Source organism: Pseudorca crassidens, chromosome 12, assembly GCF_039906515.1.
Source record: "Pseudorca crassidens isolate mPseCra1 chromosome 12, mPseCra1.hap1, whole genome shotgun sequence".
Lineage (NCBI taxonomy): Eukaryota > Metazoa > Chordata > Mammalia > Artiodactyla > Delphinidae > Pseudorca > Pseudorca crassidens.
In genome coordinates this window covers 72808805-72835969 of record NC_090307.1, presented here as the reverse complement: position 1 = coordinate 72835969, position 27165 = coordinate 72808805, and the positions used below count along the sequence as shown (strand labels likewise).

The 27165-nt window shown below is 50.8% G+C and overlaps 1 protein-coding gene across 3 annotated transcripts in view; it reads left to right on the top strand.

The window, feature by feature from the left end:
* The first annotated feature begins 5072 nt into the window (after positions 1 to 5072).
* Positions 5073 to 27165, top strand: part of MYO18B (myosin XVIIIB) — a 234393-nt gene continuing 212300 nt past the window's right edge. Inside the window, exons 1-4 of one of the 3 annotated variants that reach the window (XM_067700414.1) lie at positions 5073 to 5220; positions 18562 to 18744; positions 20513 to 20671; positions 25643 to 26905. In XM_067700414.1, the coding sequence (XP_067556515.1) occupies positions 18706 to 18744; positions 20513 to 20671; positions 25643 to 26905 (1461 nt within the window). In that variant the 5' untranslated portion in view covers positions 5073 to 5220; positions 18562 to 18705. Of the gene's footprint in view, positions 5221 to 18561; positions 18755 to 18815; positions 19000 to 20512; positions 20672 to 25642; positions 26906 to 27165 lie in introns of those variants that run through there. The other 2 variants (XM_067700413.1, XM_067700412.1) reach the window with 2 other exon arrangements.

The window sequence follows — 27165 nt, the reverse complement described above, 5'->3', positions numbered from 1 at the left end:
CATCCCTACTCCCACGAAGACTTCAGGAGAGACCCCATGGTACATGTCACTTTAAAACAGAAATCCAAGGAAGTGGTGGCCCCAGGGCCACAGCTACCTGGGCAGGACTGTCTGCTTGTAGGTCCACAGGTCGAGGGTAGGGTAGGTACCTCTGTCCTTGAGGTGGAAACACCTCCTGTCCCTTGCTGGTTCAGGAAAGAAGGACATCACGATTGGTCCACGGTCCACGGAGCCATCCAGTTTCCCTGGAATGTATTTGTGTTTGCCGACTTGAAAACCTCTTAACAAAATAGTTGACAGGAGCCCCAGCTATGGAGCATGTAGTCAGCATCGTAGGCAGAGGTCAGCCGCGTGATAGGGCCCTTGGTCTGATGCCATACGTAACCAAGGATCACTCCTGAGAGCTGCAGAAACCCAGTCACCCCTTGGCACCCAGGAGGAGAGAGAGCAGCCTGGGGACCCTGCTTCGAGCAAGGTCACTGGGCAACTTCTTTGGTTTTCTGTTTTCTCATCCCTAAATTAAGGGAGTTGAATTAGATGATCTTAAAGGATCATTCTAGCCGAAAACACCCAAGTTTCCGATGAAGGGTAAATGTGAGGGACTTTGGCTGTACTTGTAGAGTGAAAAGGAAATGCTCTCCCGCACATCCCAGGGCTCTTCCCACATTGCCTTAAGGATCACTGCTGTGTCACTCTCCCCCTTAAACCGTGCCTTCCTGAACCCTGGAGCCCCTGCTGGTTTACCTGGGTGGAAACCAGGTGTTGAACTGAAGAAGAGGCTTTCTTTTCCTGGCCACTTTCTGACCATGTTGGGTACCGGAGATTGAAAAAACGTTTTCAGTCCAAATTGTTCAGGCTGGTCATCTCCCGGGATCGGATTAACCAGATAAAACACTGAAGCTTCACTCTGTGCTCACGTGGGCAGCTTTGGACATGGCACGTAATCGATAAAGCCCATGAGGGGAAATTGACTTAGTGGCTCATACTAATGGATCCCTAACGGGCAAATTGGGAGACAGAGCAGATAATCATGGCAAGGAGACATTTTGTCTAACTTATGGATATCCCAAGTGAATGTTTTTTACATTTTTATTCTTATTCTTTAACTTTGGTATGTGGGTAAAATGCCCAGGTCTTCAGGTGATTTGATAGCCAGTAAAATATGTCTCTACCTGACTGTCAGTCATAGTTTTCTGCATTGGGAATTTTCAAAATTTTCTGCCTCTTATGTGTATATTAGTGAAAGATGGAAGAAGATGCATCAGGGGCTACTAGCTTGATCCTGTTTTAAACCTAACTTCTGCCTCATTGTTTCTATGTAACAGATTTGATGGTTTCACTTCTCTGTCTTGAAATGACCAAGGAGGAATGGAAAAAGAAAGGAACAGAATTATGAACATTCTATTTGTTTGTGTAAATTTTGGTCCCTCAATGTAAAATAAGGTCATACAGTCAGAGGCTTAGCTACAGAAGCTTAGCAAATACGTTTGCCCTTTGTAGTTGCCATCGAAAAAGCTTACCTTTTGCAGTATAACTTTAAATGGAGTATAATCTATAAAGACTTGGAATTACTATGTTGTACACTTGAAACTAAGATACTATTGTAAGTCAACAATACTTCAATAAAAAACAAGTGCTACTTTAGTTAGGCTCAGTGATTAAGTTTATATGCATGGGTTACATGTAATATATATTTGATACAGTCACATTAAAAATAAAAACAAAAAACACACACAAAATAAAAAACCCAAATAAACCACATTTACATGCACCAATGTCAAAAGGTAACACTGAGTGAAAGAAGAGTGCTCTATTCTTCCATAGGTGTTGATGCCAAGGGCACTCCTTAATTTAAAACATCTGTTCGCTAAACTCTGGATACCTACTGGGTATGATCCCTTTCCTCCCGTATCAGGCCCACTGAGAAGCTCAGGGGCGGCTCTCCTCTGCTGGCAGCTCCGATGGTAGGAAAAGCTTTTACAGATCTCCATTTGGTCATTTAGTCACTCAACAAACATCCACTGAGTATCTAGCATGGGCCACACACTCTGGAATGTTCAGTGGGATCAGGATCCCCATTTTACAGAGGGGAGTCTGGAGGCCCAATGAGGTGAGGCCACCTTCCCGGGGTCAGGATTGAGCCAGGCTCTGTGCTGACATGTTATCTCTGTACCTCAGTCAGAGGGCAAGTGTCGGGGGGTTTCCTCTACAGGAGTCTCTCCCACTTCTGCACCGCAGGCTAGTCTTTTATTCATTGGTTACTTTGTTCTCCAGAGATCCCATGAGCACCTACTCAGTGCCTGGCCCTGTGCTGGGTGAATGGGAGACCACAGACTGGTGGGAGATGGACAGACATCTAGAGAAAGCATGATGTGATTCCAGATCCTGGGACACCTGCTCCAGCTCAGTTTCCATGCATTTGATTATTCGTTGTGTACGTATTTTTTGAGCACTTACTGTGTACCAGACACTTAAAGAGACAGACAGTTCCCCTTTATCCCTGAGGGGACCGTGACATACAACGCTGGTCCCCGCAGTGGTCACGTGAGAGGATTCTCATGATTGTCAAATGGACAGACACACACGAGACCATTCTCCAGTTTATCATCACACACACACACAGCTCTCTGATGGCAGTGAGGATGGTAGGAGCCTCAAAATGAAAGAGGCCGATGACAGCACTTAACCATCAGATGCTGGGTGGAAGCAGTCATCCTAGTGTGTGGTGAGGTCCAGGGAGCCGCGGGGGGCTCCTAGCTCAAAGGACAGATGGAGATGATGAATAGCACCCCAAGGGGCAAAAGACATTGAGCTGCCAACAAGGGTCCCACTCAGAAAAGAAAATTAAGGATAATCAAGTGACTGAAGTCAATTGTCCCAATAAATCGTCACAATCCCTTGGCCATTTTGTGGACCCAGAACTCACTACCTGAGGAAGGAGAGGTCAGGTGTCCAGGACGAAGGACTAGCAACCCCAGGGCAGATGTGATCAGTAACAATTCCCTTAGTCTTTGCCCAAGATGACCTACAGCCACTTAGACCACCTGGACACCCAGAAGAATAGCACCAATGATGCCATGCTCATTGCACCGGAAGCACCAGAAGGGCCAGTTCACTTTCTAGTCCTTTCCTGCCACACCTAGGGAACAGAGCCTCAAGACAGAAAGATAAATGCTCAGCCAGGTGACAAAATGTTGCTTACGAGGCTTCCCTAAATCAGCACAGTCAGAGCAATACTTGACTGTCCTGGGTGGTGAAAATCTATCACCACGGGTACCAGGGGAATAAAGCAGACTTGCCAGGGGCCCTCAGGGCAGACAGATCCAAGTTAACTTAACCATCCCTGTAGGTCTCAGCTTATGAAGACCCCCAGCCCCTGGCCCAGAGATCCACCCCACCATTTAAAACCAACAGCCATGAAAACATACAAGAGGCAGAAAAACACCATGAAATGAGTTTCAGGACGTGGCACGAGGTGGGTTCATGGTTCAATGTTAGATAATCCAGCATGACATGGAGAAGATAGGTCAAGGGGACTTGTCATCTTCAAGCTCTTTGTGTGGTGCAGCCTAAGATGTCCCACACCACCCTTCATGGGACCCCTGGGGCCCCTCCTCCATCTCATGTTGATTGTATAGACAGCCATTTCCAAAGCTGGCTTTACTTTGTGTTTCTGTGAACTTCTGTCAAACGCTAATTGTCAACAGCCAGAAGAAAATAATAGTTTCCTTTGGAAAACTATTGCTCAGTCAGCCATGGGGACAGCAGAGTTACAACAGGTACTGATGGTTGAAATGATTCTTCAGAGAAGCAGCATGTCATGTTCCGATGACCGTGGGCTTCAGAGTCAGGAGGACCTGGATTTGAGTCCTGACTCTACCCCTTGCTAGCTGTGTGGACCTGCACGATATACTTAATCTATGGAAGCCCCTACTTCTCTCCTTCCGGGTGAGATTGGCCGAGACCTGGGGCCCTTTACCAGAGTGTTTGCACCCGGACAAACGTCTTCTGGAGCAACAGAATACAGAGGAACTATAAGGGACTAACCTTAACTGCAAGCATGCGCAGTTGGCGTAATTAGGAACAATAAGATACAGAAAGGCCGCAAACCAACTGCTATTTCTAAGGTGCCGGGAGCAGAAGCCGGCAGCGCGCATGATCCCTGCACACGGCACGGCACCACGAGCGGGTGGGCAGTGCAGCTAAGCTACGTCTCCTGCCCGACCCACTGATCTGTCCCTACCCTCACCTCATTTAAGGAATCAGCCCGCCCTCCTTGGGGAGCGAGCAAATGCACCTGTTTCTTATTCCCTCTCCCTTGTGCTGCAGCATAAGCCCCAATAAAGCCTTGCCTGAATCTCTCATCTGGCCTCTTACCAGGTCCTAGTGATGAAAGAGTCCAAGGAGCCAAGTCGGTAACGCAGGCAGTGGACAGAGCACTCTTTTAGAGCAACCTGTTTGCTGTTTAAGACTGTGCCCTCTGGGGTCAGAACTACGTGGGTTCAATTCCTGGCTCTCCACTGCTTTGGGTAAGTCGGTTCATTCTTCTGTGCCGCCGTTTCCCCATCTGCGACATGGGAATGGGGAAAACCCTATCTCCTAGGGTTGTCGAGAATAGGACATGAGTTCATTAAAGACCTCAGGCTGGTGTCCGGGTGAGCGACAGCGGCTGCATCTTCCTTACCCCGAGAGACACCGGCATTCGGTCGAGCTATTTCCTTCCCGGGACCAGCCGGGACATGGAGCCGGGCACCCAGCTGCTGTGGCCTCCGGTTATCTGCGTGGAGCGTGGAGCAGGGCCGGGAGTATGGCTGTGCCGCCGGCCGGGGTCGGGGTGGGGGTGGGGTCGGGGTGGGGGGTGGGGGAGAAGGCGCCGGCGTCGGGAGCTGTCCCCGCCCCTGTCCCGCACCACCAAATACGTCCATGCGCTCCGACTGCCTGGTCAGCGGCCACCCCAGGCTGCTGCCTCCTGTCCAGACCTGGAGCTCAGCGGCTAATTTTAGAAATGACTTGCCCACTCAGCTGCTGCTATCACATTGGCGTGGGGGAGGGCGGGGAGGTGCAGGCGGGGAAGGGGATATGAGTGCCGGCGTCGGGCGGGGAGCTGCTGCCATTTCTCCTCTGTCCCTGCTCTCCTGGCCTGGTGGGTCCCTGCGCTGGGACCTGGGGAGACCCCTCGGACGGGAGTGGATCCTGTGACCTCAGCCCCGGCTGGAGGAGGTACCGTCGGGCTGGGTTTGACGGTGTGCGCCTTGTGAGCGGATAGGCATAATTTTCCAGAATGTACTTCGGGGGCTGGTCTTGCCATCTATTTCGGGCCTTTCGGCCTCTGAGCCCTCTTCCCTTTGGCTGGTTGCCTGCTTAGAAAACAAGAGTGTTTCATGGAAGGATTTTATGACCAAACGCTGGGGTGAGGGGATACTTTTAAAGATCACCCTGGTCAGGCCCCAGCTCTTTGCTAATTATTAAATATATTTAGAGTCATGAGATAACCTTCATTTTGGAATCTCAGCCGCCAGACGGCAGGGGTTCGTATTTTCCCTCAGCTACCAGTGGTTTCTGCTTAACTGGGTGTCAGTTGATGGTGAGGAAGCCAAACGCTTCCGCTTTCACATTTCCAACGCTGTTGAGTCTAAGCCTTGATTGTAATGGTTTTTTATTCCATTTATTCCAAATAAGCATGGGGGGCAGGGAAGGGGCTGGTGGACGGAGGTTTGAGTTTCACGTGGCCCAGTGAATTCACAGGGATCCTCTGTCCGAGAGGAGGTGTTTTCTGTGGCTCGCCCGTTGTGGGCATTTCTTTGAATGGAGAAGTGGCACAGGCCTCGGTGAGTGGTGTGGGCAGTGGGCACAGTGGGGAGGGGCTGTGTCTTCACATGGAGCTCCCTCCCTGGAGTTAGGCCTCAGGGCCACGGCCTCGGTGAGGCTTCTCCGTAGAGGTGGCCGGGAGGGGAAAGTCCAGTCGGTTCCAGTCTGGCCTCAAGCCACCGGGCCGGGAGAACTGCACTGCCGCTTTCACTCTGCGGCCGGCCGAGCAGATGCCTGGCCCGCTCAGTGCACCAGCTCAGGGGGGCCGAGGGGCCCGCTGGGGCTTCCTGTGTCTGACAGGACCGTGGTTCCCTCAGGGTTGTCTTTGCTACTGACTCAGGCTCTCCTGTATCTGGGTGAGACGTCCAGGGTGGGCTGTGTAGTTTAGGCTGTGGATGAGTTCTAGAAAATAATGACACACAGAGAGAGACAGAGGAGGAGGAGGAGGAGGGTCTCCTGACTTTGGAGGGGCTGCGTGTCACCAGCGCAGATGTCTGGTGGCACCTGCACATAGGCCCGGTCACCTTGAATAGCCAAGTTTGGGCTCTGCTGACTCTGCGACCTCGGAGCAGTCCCTTCCGGGATCTAAGCTTTAGTTTCGCCTTCGAAACCCTGAGGGCCTTGGTGAGACCATCCTGGAGATGGCAACCAGGATTCAACATCCAGGGCAGCGTTTCTCCAAGGATGGGTCGTTGACTACCTCCAGCGGCCTCACGGGGGTGAGGTGGGGAGGGGGGTGTTAAACATGAAGATTCCCGGGACCATCTCAGAACTCCTGAACGGTCCTGGGGGGAAGGGGCCCGGAAATTCACAGGTTTCAAACCTGATGGGCACGTCTGGTGGCCACCAAAGCTGGAGAAACGCCTTTCCTCTGTGGGAGCTGACAAACCCCCAGGGGGCCGCTGCTTAGCACCCACCTTGTCAAAACTCATGGTCTCACAGACGTGGAAAACACGCACTGTCCTCTGTTAGGGTCTGATTACTGCGAAATTTCATGAGGCCCGTGTTCAGCCAGGGGCAAGACCAAGCGCTTCTGGGGGCTTTGTGAGATGAGATGAGAAGCCCCCAGCTGTACAGAAACTTTACTGTGCAGTTTCTGGCAGTAAAGGAGAGAACCTCCCGGCACGGCCAAAAGGTTGGGAACTCTGGCTAGGTTCCTTCTAGGCCTTGTTGACACAGCCCTTCAGCGGCTCCTGGTTTACGTAGGAGATACAAACGACCGTCTGAATGGGCTGGTTTAAGCAGGTGGTTAGTCGCTGTATGGCGACTGTGGTATATGGCATATCCTTGAATGTTTTTAACTAATAACTTTTATTTTTTAGAGCAGTTTTAGATTCACAGCAAAATTGAGGGGAAGGTATAGAGATTCCCATACACCCCCGTCCCCACGTTCACAGCCTCCCCCGTGGTGACATTCCCCACCAGCGTGGGATGTTTATTACAACTGATGAACCTTTACTGACACGTAATTATCACCAAATGCATAGTGCCTGTGATGGTTCACTCTTGGTGGTGTATAGTCTGTGGATTTGGAAAATGCATAACGATACGTATCCATCATTATGGTATCCTATAGAGTAGTTTCACTGCTCTAAAAACCCTCTGTGCTCTGCCTGTTCATCCCCTTCTCCCCCCAACCCCCCGGCAATCACTGATTGTTTTACTGTCTCCACAGTATTGCCTTTTCCAGAATGCTATATAGTTGGAGTCTACAGTACATACTCTTTACAGATGGGTCCTTTCATTTAGTAACATGCATTTAAGTTTCCTCCATGTCTTTTCACGGTATCCTTAATATTTAAGCTATGTGAAATTTAATTATTTGAAAAATGGAGAAAGTCAGCAAGTGGAGGCCCCCCCCCCCGGGTGCTGTCAAATCCAGCCTCACCCGTTCACAGATTGGGTAGCTGAGGCACAGAGAGGGTTAGCAACTTGCCCAAGGACACACAGATTTGCAGTGACGGCATTGGGCTTAGAACAGCCCCTGCCTTCCAGTTTGGCATTCAGGAGACAGCCTGGGGCTCCCCATTTTAGGAATAATAACCCAATTTTTCCTATTACCCCCACCCCCAAAACCTTCTCCACCATCATCCTCCAAGCCTCAAACGAAAGGATTAAATCTCAGCTCTAGTTTCAACAAAAATGAACTTTATTACACAAACAAGCTCATTGGGATGAGAGCTGCTGGGATATCTCATAACCATCAAGGCAGAAGTCAGTCTCTCCCCTTCCCTTCGCGCTCGCTCTCGCTCGCGCTCTCTCGCTCTCGCTCCCGCTCCCGCTCCCGCGCGCTCACACACACACACACACACACACACACACACACACACACACACACACACACACACACGCGCATGCGTACACCATTCATTCTAAAGGACCCAGAGCCAACATCAGCTTCACCTGAATCACCTCCCCCGGCCCCGTCATGACTCACCCAGCTCCGTAATTTTCCTTTCCTGTTCTACACTGGGCTTCTCCCTGATACTTAATTACTTTGAAGAAGTACAGTTTCTGGCAGTAAAGGAAAGATCTTAGAGAATCGGTGAGGTGGATTTACCAGATACTCGGCCAGCACTCACGCTCAGGGAGTCAGGGATTTCAAGGTCCGGGGTCCCAGGGGAATTCACCTCCGCCCATAAAAGATTGTGTGCGTGCATTTTCAGCTGTTTCTTGGGTACCAGCTGGGGTTTGAGTTTCAGTTTCATGGAGGGCAACCAGATTAGCTGTCGAGTTGAGAGAGAGAGATGGTTGCTTACTGGGATTGAATGTCTGCTTCACACTGGATATTGCTGTGAGCTTGGGCATGAGTGATTAGTCCCATTTTACAGATCAGGAAGTGAGATTCAGACGCTTAAGTGACCCAAGGTCATGCAGAGTGAAATGAAAGTGGGACTTGGTGCCTTGCTGCCAGAGACTTGTTTATTTAGTCTAGTCTAATAAACAACGTGAGCTAAGATAACCAATTACGCAACACTGTTCCACGGGGACAGATAACAAAGCCTATTCAAACTAATTATCTCATTTAATCCATTAACAGTCCAGGAGGGGGCATCATACTGTTCCAGTTTTCTCGAGGAGAAAAGAGAATCAGAGAGGGTTAGTGACTTGCCTGGGGTCACAGAGCCACTAAGTGGCGATGGGTCCAGGAATGACTTCTCCTCTTATACTTCTGTCAACAGTGGGTTGACTCATTTTCTCAATTCTTTCTATATCACATCTATTTATTGTTTGAAGCAAGATTATTTTGCCCTTTTTTCCCCTTAACGCTCCTCTCTACTTGACATGATTCTTCTAGACCAGGGTTTCTTGACCTCACCACAATCGACATTTGGGACTGAGTAATTCTTTGTGGTGGGAGGACTGTCCAGAGCATTGTAGGATGTTTAGCAGCGTCCCTGGCCTCTCCCTGCTAGATACCAGTAGCAGCCCGTCTCCAGCTGTGACAACCAAAAATGCCTTCAGGCATTGTGCAATGTCCATGGGTGAGCACAGTCACCGCCTACTGAAAACCCTGATCTAGTCTAGCTCTGTCCAACAGAAATTTCTTCGATAATGAAAATGTTCTGTATCTCTGCTGTCCAGTATGGTAGCCACTAGCCATGTGTGGAATATGTGAAAGTGCCTGGTGCAGCTGAAAAGCTGGAGGTTTTTTTGTTTGGTTTGATTTTTAATAAGTTTATTTATTTATTAATTTTTGGCCGCATTGGGTCTCTGTTGCTGCGCGTGGGCTTTCTCTAGTTGTGGTGAGCGGGGGCTACTCTTCATTGTGGTGCGCGGGCTTCTCATTGTGGTGGCTTCTCTTGTTGGGAGCACCGGCTCTAGGTGTGCGGGCTTCAGTAGTTGTGGCACGCGGGCTTCAGTAGTTGTGGCTCACCAGCTCTAGAGCGCAGGCTCAGTAGTTGTAGTGCATGGGCTTAGTTGCTCCGAGGCATGTGGGATCTTCCCGGACCAGGGCTTAAACCCGTGTCCCCTGCCTTGGCAGGTGGATCCTTAACCACTGTGCCACCAGGGAAGCCCCTGAAGTTTTCATTTAATTTTAGCTAATTTAAATTTAAATAGCCCCATGTGGCTAGTGGCTGCTGTGTTAGACAGCAAAACTCCAGGTAGCAAGGGAGCAGGGGTAGAAAGACAGCCCTGTGATGGAGCAATCAGGGGAGCCTCCCAGCAAAAGCCTGACCAGCCTCTTGCCTCACTGTGGCAGGCGAAGCACCAGGCTGGAAACGGCAAATACTTGGCACAGGCACCACTCCTAACCATTCCTGCGCCAATGGCAGACATTGCTAGTCGATCACCACACACTTTCTTGCTAGTTCAGCCATAGCTCAGGATCCTTCTCAATACAACACTCCAGGCAGCCCCCAACTACAGATCAGTAGATGCTAGCTTTTGAGAGAAATATTATTGCTCATCCCTAGGCCAGAGGCCCATCTGGAAGGGCCAGGATCTCACCAGGCTGTAAGGTGGCTGGCAAGGGACATGTGGCCAACCTGGGTCAGTGAGGCAACCACAGATATGGACAGCGGAGAGGCGATGTGCTGGAGGAGCCAAGATTTTTCTGTTTCTTCAAGAAACACTCAGAGCGTGATTTAGGGAGAGAGGAAGCGAGTGGGGGGAGAGGTGAAGACCTGTCAAAGCCAGCTGATGTGCAAAGCATTTGGAGATTTTTATTGAGCTGGGTGCAATATTGCGACTTACGAAGAAAAATACGTATTTGGTCATTCAGACCAAAAATATATATTTGGTCATCTCCCACATGGCCCAAAGCTTAAACTATTTTCTCCCTTTTTGGGAAAAAAGTAAATAATTTGCTGACCCTTATTCTAGAGAGGGTTCTGAATTGCCCACAGAAGTGGACTTGCTGGATCAAAGGAAATATACATTGAAAATTTCAGTAGAGGCTGCCCTTCATACTTGCACTAGCAGTGTATGAGATTGCCTGTTCCCCAGTATCGTCACCAACACAGAGTAATATCAGACTTTCCATGTGGCCAATTTGATAGGTGAAAATGGTATTGCACTACCATTTTTATAATTGTACTTACCTTAAAATTGTACTTGTACTTACCTTATTAGCAGTAAGATTTAGTATTAGGGAGTAGGTGTAATAAAATATATATTTGGTCTTTGTCTCTCATTCCGGGCACAAAACTTCTAAAACCTGTGGAATTTCCAGATAGGAGTGTCTTTTGATATTCATAACAAAACCCTTTCAACCACACCTGAATTTGTGTTAATGAGGTGACTTTTGGAAAGCCTCTAAGGAAGGGGCTGGTTGCCAGGGGAACCAACCAGAATTAGAGGATTGGGACTTTCAGTCTCTTCCACCCTCCCCCCACCCCCTTGAAGGGGAGAGGGCCTTGAGGTTGAATCAGTTAATCCTGTCTACATAACGAAGCTTCAGTGAAATTAAAAGAATGGGGTTTGGAGAGCTTCTGGATTGGTGTACACAGGGAGGTGCCGGGTGGGACAGCATGGAAGCTTTGCACCCCTTTCCCCATACCTTGCCCTATGCATCTCTTCCATATGGTTGTTCCTGAGTTAGATCCTTTTATAATAAACTGGTAATCTAGTAAGGAAAAAAAAAATATATATATATATATATATTTTTGGTCATCTCATATATATTTGGCTTTCCAAAAGTCACCTCATTAACATAACAAAAGACACCTTTAAAAAATTAATGTTTATTCGAGCATAGTTACTTTGCACTGTTGTGTTAGTTTCTGCTGTACAGCAAAGTGAATCGGCTATACATATACATATATCCCCTCTTTTTTGGATTTCCTTCCCATTTAGGTCACCACAGATCACTGAGTAGAGTTCCCTGTGCTATACAGTAGGTTCTCATTAGTTATCTATTTTATACATGGTAGTGTATATATGACAACTTTATCACTCTCCACACTTAGGAAATTCCAAGGGTTTTGAAAGCGGTGAGTCCCAAATATATAGATGGGGTTTGCAGTACTTCTGGGTTGGTGAACACGTGGAGACTGGCGGTGAGAGGTGCGTGTAGAGAACGTTGAAGCTTCGCGCCCCATCCCCCCTACCTTGCCCTGCGCATCTCTTCCATCTGGCTGTTCCTGAGTTATATCCTTTTATAATAAACCGGTGATCTAGTAAGTAAAATGTTTCTTTGAGTTCTGTGAGCCACTCTGCAAACTGATCTAACCCAAGGAGGGGCTCGTGGGAATCTCTGATTTATAGCCAGTTGGTCAGAAGCACAGGTAACAGTCAGAGCTTGGGATTGGTGGCTGAAGTGGGGGCGGGGGGAGGGCAGTCTCGTGGGACTGAGCCCTTTACTCATGGAATCTAATCTTATGTCTGGGGAGATAGTGTCAGAACTGAGTTGACCTGCCCCCACGTACACCCTGGCACACACACGTTGGAATTGGGTCCAGGAACTTAAAAGACTGGGACTCGACCTTAGTCAATCAATAGGCGACAGGGCTGCTGCAGAAGGCCATCATAATAAAGTCAGTAACGGCTCACAGGTGTACAGAGGGCTAGTGTCACCCCCATCCCCAACCCCCCGGAAGTGGACAAGAAAGACTGGAGCTCCCGTTTGACAGATGGGAGAGTTGAGGCCCAGAGAGGTTTGGCAACAGGCAGCATGGGGCCCAAGCTCAGATGTGAGGGCTCCAGGACTGACGTCTGCCCCACGAAGGGCATAAGCCTGCTGCGCTCACCATGGTCAGCCTCTTGTGGAGGGAAGTGTCCCCTTCTGCTGCAGAGAGCAGTCTAGGAGGACACTCCCAGGGGACAGTGGCCCGTGTTCTGAAGAATCTGGGAGCTATGAGAAATTGCTCACCTGGCAGATGGTTGAAGGCTCCAGACAAGAAAATGGAGGGTGCACCCCATGGGTGTCACATGGGATGCCTTATCCGTCACTCAAACAGAAGCTCAGAGTCCTTCCTGTGTAACGCTCCAGACACAACCAGGCATCTATCAGAGTTGATATGTGAGTTGAAACCTACTTGCCCCCTATCCTGATAGGAAACAGCTTGACCTTCTCGCCGGGTGACCTCAGCCAACTGCTTCAACCTCTCTGAGACTCTTGTCTGCTCTATGGGAGTGACGCCAACCATGTGGTTGCTGTCTTGGGAATGAAATGTGATAATGGATTTCAAGATAATTGAATTTCAGGTCCCATAGGAATTTAAGGGGGCCAGGGGCAGTTTAGGTGTAAGGTTTCTATCTCAGTGCTCAGCACAGTGTAGGTTCTCCCTAAATGTTGGTGAATCATCCCATTCTGAGTCCTGGGCTGGGGCCTCCAGGCCGGCTTTGGCCATGGAGTCGAAAGAAAATGAAAAGATTGAAAGCAGTTACCAGTGATTAAGCATGTGGCTATGTGGCCGTCCTCTTCCCATTTTACAGCTGAGAAAACAGTCTCAGAGAACTTCCTGGGCGCCCACAAGGGAATAGTGGTGGCAGGACACGAACGTGGGCCATGATAACAGATGTAGATGCAGACAGCTCGGGGGGACGTCAGCAATCCCCGCTGTAGACTTGCTGGCAACGGCCTGCGCTGCCCCTCCCCAGCCACGCTCCTAATCATTCATCCATTCAGTCACTCAACAAACACGTATTGAGAAAGACGTGTGTGCCAGGCACTGTCCTAGGCTCTGGGGCCACATAAGCTGACAAGACAGATGGAAATGCTGAACCTCTTAGGGGCCATGTTCTGCATGGGGAGTCAGAAACTAAACAAAGAACACACAGCATGGTGGAAAGTGATCAAGTGCTATGCGGGGGGAAAAGAGTAAGATCAGATGATGGGCAGTGCTGGGATAGGGTGGGGTGAGGTGGAATGGAGCTATGCAGCAATTTAAATGGGATGGTGAAGGCAGGATCACTGAGAAGGTGACTCTGACCAAAGACTTAAAAGAGCTGAAGATGTGAGCCATGCAGAAGGAAAAGCGTGTGCACCAGAGGGAACAGCATGTGGAAGGGTGCATCCAGGTCACTCCTCACTGAAGTGGAGGAGCAAGGGGGAGAGGCGTTAGGACAGGGACCACGTGGGCCCTGTAGGCCACTATAAAGACTTGCGAGTTTGTTCTCTGAGACAGGTGAAGTCATCGGAGGATTAGTTGCTGGGTTAGGGCTGGACATTGAGATGTGAGAGGGAAAGCCTTGAGGACCCCGTGGGGCCACTCAGACCAGCATGTCTACATGGAAAACTGTTTCAAACCATCCCTGGCTTTGGGGGTTACTTTTCCTTTCGCCAGCCTCCCTCACCTCCGAGGGGAGACTTGAGACTTTGTCCCACGAATTCGGAGCATCTGGGGCCTCCTCACGGGCTCAAAACAGCAGCTGATGAGGCAGGTGTGAGTTTCAGGCCGGGATGAGAATGCGGTGATAAGAACACTTGCTTAAATTAAGGCTTGACAAAGCCACCCCAGTAGGATTGGCTCCTGGCCCTGGGTCAGTGGGGCTGGCCTAGTGCCCTTGAGGGGCAAGACAGGAGGAGGAAAGGCCCGAGACTGAGCTCTCTCGTTTCCCCCATGTGCTCTGGACCCCTGGGCCTGCCAGCAGCCCGGTTGAGGACAACCCAGACCGTCAGCCAGGATCCCCCCTAGAGCCTTGAAGCTGAGGGCGATTCTTGGGAAGCAGCCACTGACCTGGGCGGGCCTGAGCCAGATGGGAAGTGTTGCGGGGAGGGCAGTGGCCAGGGCAGCAACCTCAGGTCAGGCCTATTCATAACCGGGGCTCCTCTGCCCAGGCGTGTAGCAGAGAGAATTCTGGCTGTGAGTCACTCCGGTCCTCTCCAGTGTCTCCTAAGGGGATGAGCGGGGAGGGGGCTTCTGTCCGCTTCTCTCCCTCAGCCCCTCTCCCCAGAGATCTGGCCTCCTGCTTGTTCTCCAGCTTTACCTCTTGTGCCTCTGCAACCTGGAAAGCCCACACTATGGGGCCTTCTTCTTAAAGCAAAAACTTGGCTGTTTTCACTTGAACATGTTTTAATGGTCTCCTGTGGGCACGTGACCTCATCAGAGCTAAAATATCCCTTCTTGGGTCTTCCGATCTTGTGATTTCATCGTTGCCAGGCCCTGCAGGAGCGCTGCAGTGTCAGCCAGTGCTGTGCTGGTTAGTGTTTAACGCCCGGCTCCGGGAGCAAAAGCCCTGCTTTGTGGTATTTGCCAGTTTCTGTGGTGTAAACACTCCCTTCGCTGATTTCAAACTATCATGTGACAGCACCCCATGTGGAGTTGGAAAGCGAGGGCCACAGTGGGCTCTCGCGACATGATGAGAGTGACTTGACATCACCTCACGTGGGGGTTGAAAAGCGAAGTCACGGTGGGATCTCGCGAGATGATGGGAGCGGGCGACATTGCCCCATGCGGAGCTGGGAAGTGAGGGCCACAGTGGGCTCTCGCGAGATGATGGGAGTGGCTTGACCTCGCTCCACGCGGAGTTGGAAAACGAGGGCCGTGGTGGTGTCTGGCGAGATGGGTTCGGCTCAGCGCCACCCCGTGAGGTTTGTCTTATCAGCTTCCGGGATGTGTAGTTGTGTCTGCGTAGGGCAGGGTTTCCGGGAACGCTGCCCAAGCCGTCTTCTATGGATAAGTCCCTGAAAGCAGCTCTTTACAGGCCAAGGGGACCTCCGAAAACTCGTGAACCATGGTAACTCTGAGTGTTGAGGATGGGGTTATCTTCCAGGAGGGGGCTGGGAGGGGTCAGTGAGGGATCCTGCTCAGAGATAGAAGTAAGAAAAGCCGAAGGGAGAAGAAAGAGGCTCCTTCCTCCCCTCTTGACCCCCTTCACTAAGATCTTGCTGTATAGTCGTCCCTCGGTATCTCTGGGGAATTGGTTCCAAGAACCCTCCACAGATACCAAAATCCATGAATGGATTTTGTCTCTTACATAAAATGGTGTAATATTTGCATATAACCCAGCACAGCCTCCTTCATATACTTTAAATCATCTCTAATGCACTTTAAATGCTATGTTAGCAGTTATAAATACAATGTAAATGCTATGTAAAAACAGTGTAAATGTAAATACAACGTAAATAGTTGGCAGGGCACAGCAAATTCAAGTTTTGCTTTTTGGAACTTTCTGGAATTTTTTTTCCCCAAGGTTTTTCGATTCACGCTTAGTTGAATTCGCAGATGCAGAACCTGGGCATACAGGAGGGCTCTTCATTTTCTGTGGGGTGCTTTGTTAATTGCCCATTTTGGATAGTTACTGTGTTTGTGTGCGCGCGCATGTGCCGTGTTGCCCTCTGCCTCCTTTACCTCACAAGCCAATTGGAGCACCTTCCATTGTGATTGCAAATGCTTCCCAAATGGGCCTGAGACACTGCAGGCAGAATGGGAAATGACTGCAACCACTTTGGAAGCCAGTTGGGCCAGTTCTTAAAACAGTCAAACATAAAGTTAGCAGACAGCCCAGCAGTGCGACCTCCTGTGAATCTCCCTGAGAGAAGTGAAAACACATGGGCACACCAAGGCTTACAGGACTATTCATAGCAGTATTATTCATCAGGGCCCAAAGTGGAAACAACCCAAATGTCCGTCAGCTGGTAAATGGTTAAAGAGGATGTGGTTTATCCATACAGTGGAACGCTGATAGACGCAACGATGCAGAAAAACCTCAAAAATGTTATGCAAAATGAAAGAGGACACACGTAAACGAGTGCATTCTCTAGGATTCCATTTATATCAAAAGCCCAGAAAAGGCAGTTTATAGAAGTTAGAAAGTAAATTAGTGGTTGCCTGGGGCTGAGGGTGGGAACAGCTAGCGAGGCAAATAGGCATGAAGGGCCTTTTGGGAGTGATGGGATTCTGGTGAGGGTTGCAAAACTCTATAAATTTATTTTAAAAACTGTAAATTTACCAAAAAGCATCAAAGTGTATGCTCACAATGGGTGAACCTTACGGCTGGCATAGGAATTATACCTCAGAGAAAGCAGTTTTTTATTTTTACTTTAACAATTTCATCTTTTATTACTGACACCTGGATATGAGGCTGACAGGTTTTTTCCACTTCGGGCTTGCTAATTTACACTCCCCCCCAACATTTCTATTTATAGTACGCGAATAAAGGAGACCAGAAAACTCTCTTGAGCAGGTTTGTACAGACACTGGCCTTCTAGAAGATCTGACGTGGGATGAATAAAGCTGTTTTAAAATGTTTGCTAAGCGTCCTTTTCAGTGGGTTCATACTATTGCTTTAAGTCCGATGTGCTCTAATTTATTCAACTTCTCTAGTTATCGGAGACTTAGGTTTTTTAGTCGTACAAGCAACACAGTGGTGACGTTTTCTGGTTGAGGATCACTTCCTCAAATTTGTTTTCCAGAAGAGGGCTTTCTAGGTCAAAAGTTATGTATGTTTGTTAAGGCTTTCAAAATGATGCTAAAAATGCTTAATCTTTTCCCCAAAGCTCTGGGTCAATTAACAGTCAAGGTGTCCTACCCTTTCCTCATTTTCACGGTCAAACCGTGGAGCCAACTGCTACCTCACAAAAGAAACACACGCTCTTCTGTGGTTTTAGAAATCAGGAGAGTGGCTGTCCTCAGGGGAATAGTTACGAGAAGGGGGCATGAGGGATGGTCAAGGGGCTGGTAATGTTCTATTTTTTGAATTGAGATAGATTTAATACAGTAAAATTTTCAAGCTTAATTGTACAGCTGGATGAATTTTTACACGTGCTATACTAGCATAACCAGCACTCTGTCAACCTAAATAAACTTAGAAGGCAGTAATCCAACACAAATTTTATTTGGGATTAAAGAATTGTAATTCGGGCACACAGATTTCGGTAGCAACGCAAACAGTGTCCTGCTAGGGAGTCAAACTCAGAGGCTTTTAAAGGCAAATGGGGGGGAGGTTTGCATTACAAAGAATTTTAATTGGAGTTGGAGGTCGAAGTTGGCCTTCGATTAACGTGACTGAGCGCTAAGGCTATCACTAGAGGGAAGTATAAGTTCCTCACTGGGACAAATCTCAGGTGTTCTTGCAGAGTCCTTGGAATCTTTGTGGTTTGGACCAGTTCCGAAGTTCGGGGTTGCACCAGGGGAGGATGTGTGTAAGGTCCCCCTCCTTGATGGCCTGCCGGCCCCATTGTAAAACCCCTGACATAAGTGACTCCATTTTATTTCACATTTCACAACTCGCATCAAGATTCGGGACATTTCCATTGCCTTAGAAATTTCCACTCGTGGTGCTCCCACCTCCATCACTATAGATTAGATTAGATTAGCCTGTTTATTATTATAATATTTATGTATTTATATAATATGTTTACAATATTTATATACTATAATATTCATAAGTAAAATATTTCAAATTAAATTCAAATGTACTTTTAATAATTTTAATTAAAATTGTTATAATTTTAATTAAGATTAAAATTTTAATCAATAATTAAATTAAATTCAGTATACTTTTAAATAAAATCATGTTTTTATTTTAAAAGTTTAATAGTTTTAATTTGGTCAGGGTGCTAGTTATATAGTTGTGTTCTTTATGTGAGAGCCACTGAGCTATACACTTACTAGTATGTACTTTTCTGACTGTGTACATCAAGAGAACGTTAAAGTGCGGGGTCAGGGGGCAAGGATATCAGGGCACTGTCCACTCCATGGCCAGCAGCTTCCTGCTGACCGCATTCCTCCCAGATGTAACTGACAGTGAGTTGTGCCCGGCTTTGTGGTCTTGGTTCGTGGCGTTGGTGGGGGTTAGATCTGGGCAGTACCCAGGAGCTAACCTGTCCCTCTCTTCTCTCCCCTCTGTGTCTCCGTGGGTCAGTCTCGTGTCCATCACCTCATGCACTGCGTGTGTCCATAAAGCCGTATTCCGTGCTGCCCAGCAGAGAGCTTCATCCCATCCCATCTCATCTCATCTCATCTCATCTCACCTCGTCTCATCTCACGGTCCTGGCACTGCCTCAGCATGGCCATCTCATCACGCCTTGCCCTGTGGGAGCAGAAGGAAAGTAATGGTCAGGGCTCGGGCTGCAGCCACGTGGGCCAACTGGACCCTCCAAGGACAAGTCATGGCCCCGGTGGCCCAGGCTGCCCCCTCCCACCTGGGGCAGGGATCCTGACATTCAGAGCCTCCCTGGGGCATGTCCAGTCCCCCTTCGGTCTTCTGCCTCGGTTAGCCATGGCCTCTCCAACCCAGCCAGGCATTAGTGACCATGCGCTTGACTCCTCCCATGGCTGCCTGGTCTCCGTCTGTTCCGCAGTGGGTGGTGGGGGAACAAGGGTGGACCAGCTGTCCAGTCTCCGTCCTCATGGCAGCTCAGATGAGCATGAGGGTTGTGTGGGAGAAGTATGGGTGGGGAAGCGGGGGGTGAGGGGGCAGAGGCAGGGCTGTTGGCTGCCAGGTTTATGCCATGGGGATGGGTTTCTGAGGTCCCTGCCTTCTGTCACCATGGAGAACTGGAAACGGGCCCTTCTTCCCAGTGATTCTGCTTTTCCCTTTTGTGTTTCTCATAAGATTCCATGAAAGGCCGCCTCTTTCTTTGATGCTTGTTATCTCCTGCTCACCTCATCCCACCCTGTGGACAGAGTGTAATGAATTAGGGTGGGGTGGTCGAGAAGCTTCTTTCTGGCTGTCAATGCCCCTCCCAGACTGATCTGGGTGTAGCATAGAACAGTGCTGGAGGGAGTGGAGGTTGATGCCTGCTGAGTGTGCCTTTCACTCTCAGGTTTCAGTCCACGTGAGCGTGGCGTAAACGTGAGCCCACTCTCCGTGTGTCTCTGGCTTCTCTCTTCCTAGGCAGAAGTCTGCCTTATCTCCTGGCCTCTGCTTTGTCTCCTGGCCTTTCCTGTCTCCTTTAGATTCCCTTTTACCAGCAGGGCTGCAGAGATCAAGTCTCTGCCACCCTCTTGAAGAGGACCTTGATAAGGAGCTTATTTTAAACCAGTGTGTAGCTCTGCCACGAGAAGTGCTGGAGATTTCTGTCTTTTTTAAACTCACGAGCAGCCACGGTGATGCTGGTTAGAGACGCACCCCAGTCGGTCACAGCCAGGCCCCCGTCTCAGCCTCCAAGGTCTCTGTGGCGAGTCTCAGCCGCAATCCAAGTCCGGCTAGCTGGCTTAGCCCACATTTCTGGGGTAAAATGCAGGCTTTAGAGCCCAGTATTGGGGAGCCCCTGGCTGTCCAGATTCTGGCTTAAGGACCATCAAGAAGTCATGGCACTGGGTCAGCGGAGCGGGCTATAGCCATAGGGCTGGATCCTTATATAAACCATGGCTTCCCGCCCTTCCCTCTCTTACCATGCTCCTGGCACAGAAAGTGATTAAAGTGATGAATTAATTGCTTAATCTATTAACTACAAGCTGAGATGGGACAGGGGAGTGTGGATGGTTCCCTATGATCCATTCCCTTCTGGAAACCTGGAAAAGCTCCTTCTGAAACAGGTCTTCCCAGAGATGGGTCTGTCCCACACCAGGGAAGGGAACCAGTGGCCTTGTTCATGCAAATTCGTATTATGAGGAAACTGGGTCCAGGCAGAGATCGCACCAACTGGAGTAACCTCTGAAGCTCGTGCATTCCGTTTTCATGCGCTGTCTCGAGGCTTCCCAGAGCCTCGCCGGGCCTCTCCTGCTTTGCAGTGGCCTCTTGTACATGAGCTTGGTCGTGTATGTCCTCTTTGGGCGTCTCCCTGGCTCTGTCGCAGATTCTTTAAAGGGCGGCTTGCCTCCACTGGTTCATTCACTGAGCTTTCTCCTTCCTTGCTTCTGGAAAACAGATTCGGGAAGAGGACAGGAGCCCTCCACCATCCTCGCCTCCTCCCCTTTTCTCTGTCATCCCAGGGGGCTTCATTAGGCAACTGGTCCGGGAGACTGAGAAAGAGTCGAAGGAAGCAAGACGGAGGAAACAGGCAGTGCTTGCCTCCCCGGAACAAGAGGTAAGTGGCCCCACAGGAAGGGGACCAGGCGACTTTCAATACCTACCATTCTGGGAACTTCCCTGGTGGTCCGGTGGCTAAGACTCTGCACTCGCACTGCAGGGGGGCCCGGGTTCAATCCCTGGTCAGGGAGCTAGATCACATGTGCATGCTGCAACTAAAGATCCCACATGCTGCAATGAAGACCTGCCACAGCCTAAATAAATAATTTAAAAAATACCCACCATCCTGTCCTGTGAGCATCCTTTGAGTCACTTGCCAGCCTTTGTTCCTGCAGTCCCCACTTCAGCTTGATCTGTTAAACTCCTACACCTCTGTCAAAACCCAACTCAAATGGTACATCTCTGGAAAGCTCTCCCATTGCCTTCCTTGAACTCCCACTCCACCCTCTATGCCTGTCTTAATTGTGGTCAGCATAGTAATTGGTGGCTCACGTGCCTTATTTGACTAGGCATTCCTTAAGAGCAACACCTCTCCCTCTCATTCGACTCTGTATCTTGAGCAGCTCTCATGGAACTTGACCCGTAGTGAACGCTCAGAAATTTTTGTTCACTGAGTGAATGCATGGTAACAGTTGATGTACGAGGGGATCATTTTGCCACTATTTCCGTAGAAAGGGAAACCTAAATATTAACTGAGGATGTATAGATAGTTTGCTTTCATTTAAGCAGAAAAGATGTTCAGGTGGTATTCTCTGATTATTGCTGTATTGGTTGTTAAAATTCTGAAAGCCTTCCACAGCAGGTGGTAAATGGCCATGGCCCCAAGTACTCCAAGTGCCCCCCAGCTGCCATGCTCACCTAGGCCCCTTTCCTGAGTCCCTCAGAGTGGCCACAGCCAATGATTAAAGGCTCACTGCTTGGCCCAGAAGGGACCTCAGGGCCCTGCTCCAGCTGGCGTCCCTTCTGACTGGTCGGTGTCCACTTACATGCTCTGAACAGCACTGCTGGCTGGAAGCAGTAGGTGGACAAGGTGCAGTCCCTGTGCTTTAAGGACCTGCAGATTGATCCCTGATGGTGGCCAGTGCTGCCTCCCTCCTGTCCCCCAGCTCTTCAGCCCGGGAACCCTGGCAGGGTGATGAGGCTGGACACCAGGGAGGCAGGCTTGGGGTGCTTGCACCTTGGGCATATCACAGTTTTAGCAGAAAGGGTATCTCCTTGCATCTCTGCTACGCCCTCTTGAGGGTGGGTGGATGTTGCAGTGATTGGGCTGAGAAATCTGGTGGCCTCAGGGCCTGGAGTTGGCTGGAGCCCAGTGGCCACCCTGGCTTTGCCTCCCATGCCCCTTCAGCTGTTGTTTGCCTGGCTGGTCCCCCACGTGCCTGCACCTGTCCAGTCACAGTGACTCTGATGCATCAGCGAAGTCCTCTAGCAACTGAACGGCAGCAGCTGCTGAAACCCTGCTGCTGAGCCTTCGTGGGGGTGGTGACAGGGAGGGCAGGCTCTGTCCCCAGCCCTGGCTGACGCAGCTTAAGTGGGGGCCAAAGTCCACCCCCACAGACTGCTGTTAGGTCGTGATGCAGTGTTACCATGTGCCGTTTATCACTCGACAAGATTCACTGTCTGCTCAGGGGCTCATTTGATACCCTGTACAGCAAGGGGGTGGATGGGATTATATCCACTTAGCAGAGGTGGAGGCTGAGATTCAGAGAGGTCAAGGCACTTGCTCAAGGTCATGAGGCCAGATAGAGGCAGACCAGGGCCGGAGGCTGTGTGTCCTCTGCTCTGGCAACTGCCTGGGAAAGGGCCAGTCTGGGGAGTGAGGTGCTGGTGTGGCAGCCACAGAGGCCTGGGGAGGAAAGGGTCCGAGGAGCCTGCAGGCTGCGCTGGCTTGCTGCGCACAAGTTGAGAAGCAGAGCTAAGCAGAGGACAGGGATGAGCTGTCACTGCAGGGCATGGATGGAGACTCTGAGTATGATGGACAGGCCTCAGACAACAACAGGTGTCTGGACCATGGGGCAAGATGTTCCCAGGGCTGGAGCAGGGCAGCCTCGGGACATGCTCCTGCGAGGCAGCAAGCCCTTGCTGGGTCCTGCCAGTTTAATTTTCTTGCCCCGATCACTAAATAACTTTGGCCTCTCTTTCCTCACCCCAACACAGCCATTTCATTGGAGCCTCATATAATCCTTGCAGGGAGCCATTAGAATCCATCACCATTTTGCAGGAGTGGAAAACGAGGCTCTGGGAGTGACTTGGTTTTCCTAAGGCCACCCAGCCAGTGAGGGATGGGGAGAGACTGGAATAACATAGGGACAGAAAGAGATCCATATCGGATGTCAGGAGAACTGGGTTCTAGCTCTGGCCCCACCACTGTGTGTGTTCCAGGCCAAATCCCATCCCCTCTCTTGGCCTTAGTTTGTGCATCTGTAAAATGGCTGGGCTGTGAGTTTCCTCTCAGCCCCAGTGATTCTAGATGCTCTTCTTCCCCCTTGTACTGAGAAGGCTGCAGGTGGGATCTGAGGGTTTTGGTGACTGAGAAAATCTGAAGGAAGAGAGTACACATAGTAGAGGGGAGGGAGGTTGGGATGGGTTGTCTTGCTTGGCCCACCCCTGTGTTACTGTCTCCTCTACGGGGGTTTGGTTAAAAATAAGGCACTGACTCACTGTTCAAAATGGTGTGGACAGTGGTGAGATTTGCCAGCTGCAGCCAATTCCCTTTCGAAGGCAGTGTCCTGCCTGGTCCCAGGAGGTCAGACTGAGCTGCCGGGCTCTGGCGTTCTCAGCCCCAGTTGCATGTTGCAGTCACCTGGGGGGCCACCACCCAGACCAGCTGCATCAGACTCTCTGGGAGTGGAGCCGAAGCGATAGAATTTTTTAAAGCTCCCAGGAGATTCCAGCGAGTCCCAGGAAGACAAGCAACGCTGTCAGTACTCAACAGTTAAGGGCACTGGCTTCAGACTCAGAGAGGCCTGTGTGACTTTCCATTCTGGGTTTGTCTCTTGGGCCCCCTACATCTCTGTGTTTGCTCCCTTATCTGTAGAATGGGGAGAAGTTCAGAACCTACTTCATTGGGTTTTTTATTAGGTTAAGAAGGATATTGCATTATGGCGATGGAGGGCCCATTGCAAGATCTATAAATGATAGCCATTATTATTATTATTATTATTGTCATTTTTACAAAGATGAAGATCGAGACTGTGCTCTGGAGGCATCCATCACCTAAAACAGGAGAGCAACACAAATCAGAGCTAGAACGGGAGGCAGCACGTGGTCATGGTGCAGATGGTGCACGACAGACAGGGCTCTGGGACTCTGTGGGTCTATGAGGCAGTTTCTGATTGAGGTCTTCAGGCACAGGTTTGTGGAGGAGGGGGCGTTTGAGCTGGGTATAGAAATACGAGTAGAATGTGGACGAGTGGAGAGGGCAAGGGCGTTCCGGGCAGCAAGCTCAACATGAACAAAAGCGTGGAAGCTGGGAAGCGTCAGGTGTGGCAGGAGATGCCAGGCGTGGCTGAAGCATGGAGACGAGCAGGGACAGTGAGACCAGATGGAGGTGGGGGCTCCTCTTCAAGAACTTTGAATGGCAGGTGGCTGTGTTGAATGGCTTTCCTGGAGGCTCTGGGCAGCTTCCAGAATCTTTTGATGAGGTTTTAAATGACTGGCAGCAAATTGACAGGACATTAGCTCAGCGGCTGTGGCCGTGGCCCAGGTGAGAGAGAGTGGACCTGGGTTTGGGAAAGGAGACTCAGGTGTGAAGCTTTGTAGGTGGAATCAACGCAGTCCTGGGACTGTTCTGGATGCAAAAGGATGAGAACCCCAGATGCTCAGGCACAGGTGTGTGGGAGGCTGGTGTTAGCAGGGTCCAAAATGGCAGAACCCAGACTAGGACAGATGGTGCAGCCAGGCATCAGGGTAGAACTCCCCCCGTGGTCTCCTTCTGCAGAGGCAGAGGCAAAGCTGGCTCTGTGAGCAGTTCAGGCCACAGCCAGGCTGGTTTAAGGATGGAGGGCAGGGCGGGGCCGACATCACAAGGCAGTAGAAAGACATGGGAGAGGAACAGGCAGTGGAGACCCCTGAGTGTCGGGTACCCAGATGTCTCGGCCAAGCAAAAGTGGAAGACCTCAGGGCAGATCCAGAGCCCTCACCTGGTGTGCAGGTGTGTTCTGGGGACCAGGATAGCGAAAGTAGCAGCAGATCACTTTGTTCAGTTCTCTGCAATTTCCACATCTCAGCCTACAAAAACGTCTGGATGGTCAGCTGGTATCTGCCTGCACTGAGGGAAAACCAAAGCTCAGAGAGGATAGGTGATGTCGTCCAAGGTCACCGAGCTGGAAAGCATCAGAGCCAAGACTAGAACAGGTCCTCCGATGACAGGCTCCATGTCCTTTCCCCATCCCTTCCTGGCCCAGCGGGAAGAATCAGGCATAAATAATAGAACAGTGACAACAGCACCAGTGACAGCAGCAGCAATAGCTCCTGTTACTGAGGACGTACCAGGTGCTGGGCTCAGCTTCCATATGCTACTGGGAAGCCTCACGCCCACCTGGTGAGGTAGGACATTATGCTTCTCATTTTATTGGTAAGGAAACTGACTCAGAGAGGGGAAGTTTTTTTGTGTGGTTTGTTTTGTTTTGGCTGTGCTGCACGGCATGTGGGATCTTAGTTCCCCGACCAGGGATTGAACCTGTGTCCCCAGCAGTGGAAGTGCGGAGTCTTAACCACTGGACCACCAGGGAAGTCCCGAGGGGAAGTAATTTATCTAAGGCCACACAGCTAGTGAGTGGCAGAGTTCGGAAGTGAATTTGGGTCTGTTGGGCTCCAAAGTCCACTCTCCTTTCATAATGTCACTTGGCCTTGAGGTTCTGAGCCAAAGCCTAGGGTGTAGGGTGCTGGGGTTTGGCCCATTGCCCGTACATGCCTGAGGGTCTTTGGATGAATTAATGGCTGGCTGAACAAATGAGTGAATGAATGAGTGAATGACAAAGCTGTCTGGTCAGCAAGCAGCTAAGTATGGTTGTGGTGTCTCTTCTAGACCCCAGAGATTTCCACCAGCCAACCCAACAGTGGCACCAAATCTGGAAGCCAGCACATCTCCCAGGACAACCAGTCGAGCTCTCCTCAGAGCTCAGACATTCTGGGCAAGAAGAGTGAGGGGGCCGGCACCATGGACCTGGAGCTGATGACCAGTATCAATGGCGAGAAGCCCCAGAAGTCGGGCCCCAGTGTGACACCAGCCAGAAAAAGCCTGCCCTTCAAGAGAGGGATAAGGGGGGGCGATGTGCTGCTGATGGTGGCCAAGCTGGACCCGGACTCAGCCAAGCCAGAGCAGAGGACCCAGCCCCGGGACGGCCCCGCTTGCAAGACCCCAGCCACAGACCCCGGAGGGGAAAAAGAGCGGGAGACCCCAGGGACTCCTTGTGGCCCCCAGGCCGGCACCCAGGATGCAGCTCTGAAGGCTGAGTTGACCCAGACTGGGGATCTTGGGAACCCAGGAACTGTGCTACTGACCAAAGGCGAGAAGGATCAAGGCACAATGGGGAAAGGGGGCGGGGCCCCCCAGACCAAAGGGACGAAAGGGGGTGAGCCCCAGGGCAGGGAGGGGCTGGGTGAGGGGGGGCAGCTGGGGGCAGCGGAGAAAGGGAGAGGGGACCCCCCCAAAAAGGGGGCAAAGTGGAATTTCTCTAAGGTTGCAGCAGGTGAAGGGAAGTGGGCTGGGGCCCAAGCCCAGGTGAGAAAGTGGGGAGGTTCCCTGGGCAGAAGGAGCAAGTGGGACGGTCCCCAGAGTAAGAAGGACAAAGAAGGTGTGCTCCTAAGTAAGGCGGACAAGACAGACGGACCTCAGACAGAGGTGGAGAAGCCGGGCACAGTGCAGGGGGATGTGGGGGAAGCTCCTGGAGTGATGGAGAACGCAGGCGAGCCTCGGAGCATGGCTGGAAAGGCAGGTGAGCCCCAGGGGAAGATGAAACCGGTGGGACAACCTCAGAGCGAGTCTGGGGAGGCAGGTAAAGCCGGGAGTAAGACAGAGAAGGACTCTGAAGCCCCCAAGGAGGTGGATGCACGTGGAGAGACCCCAGTTACAGCTGGGAAGGAGGACCAGCCTGAGCGCAGAGGGCGGAAAGCAGAGGACGCCTGCGCTAGAGCCAGTGATGGGGCTGGGGCCCTGGAGGTGGAGCCGCAAGGACCCGGACAGCCTGCCCTGGAGAACCGTGTGGAAAGGCCTCAGAGTCAGGAGAGCCAAGAGGGGCCAGCCCTGCAGGAGGGGAGCAGAGGAGGCCAGAGCGGAGTCTCAGGCCAGGTGAGGGGGCTGCGGCCCCGGGGGCGGGGAGGGGCAGGCCAGAGGAGGAGGGGTGGGAAAGGCAGGGACAGGAGACGGACCGGGAGTGGAGGGCATGGCCAGCCTAGAGAAGGGAACAGGCACTCCCCCGACCACAAGCGGGGGTCTTGAGGACCCCGCAGCACCTGTCCCGTCTCCGCAGGGTGAGGGAACGTCCCAACCACACCTCTCGAGCCTGAGCTTGAAGTTGTCACACAACAGTTCTTCGTGCTGGGTAAACA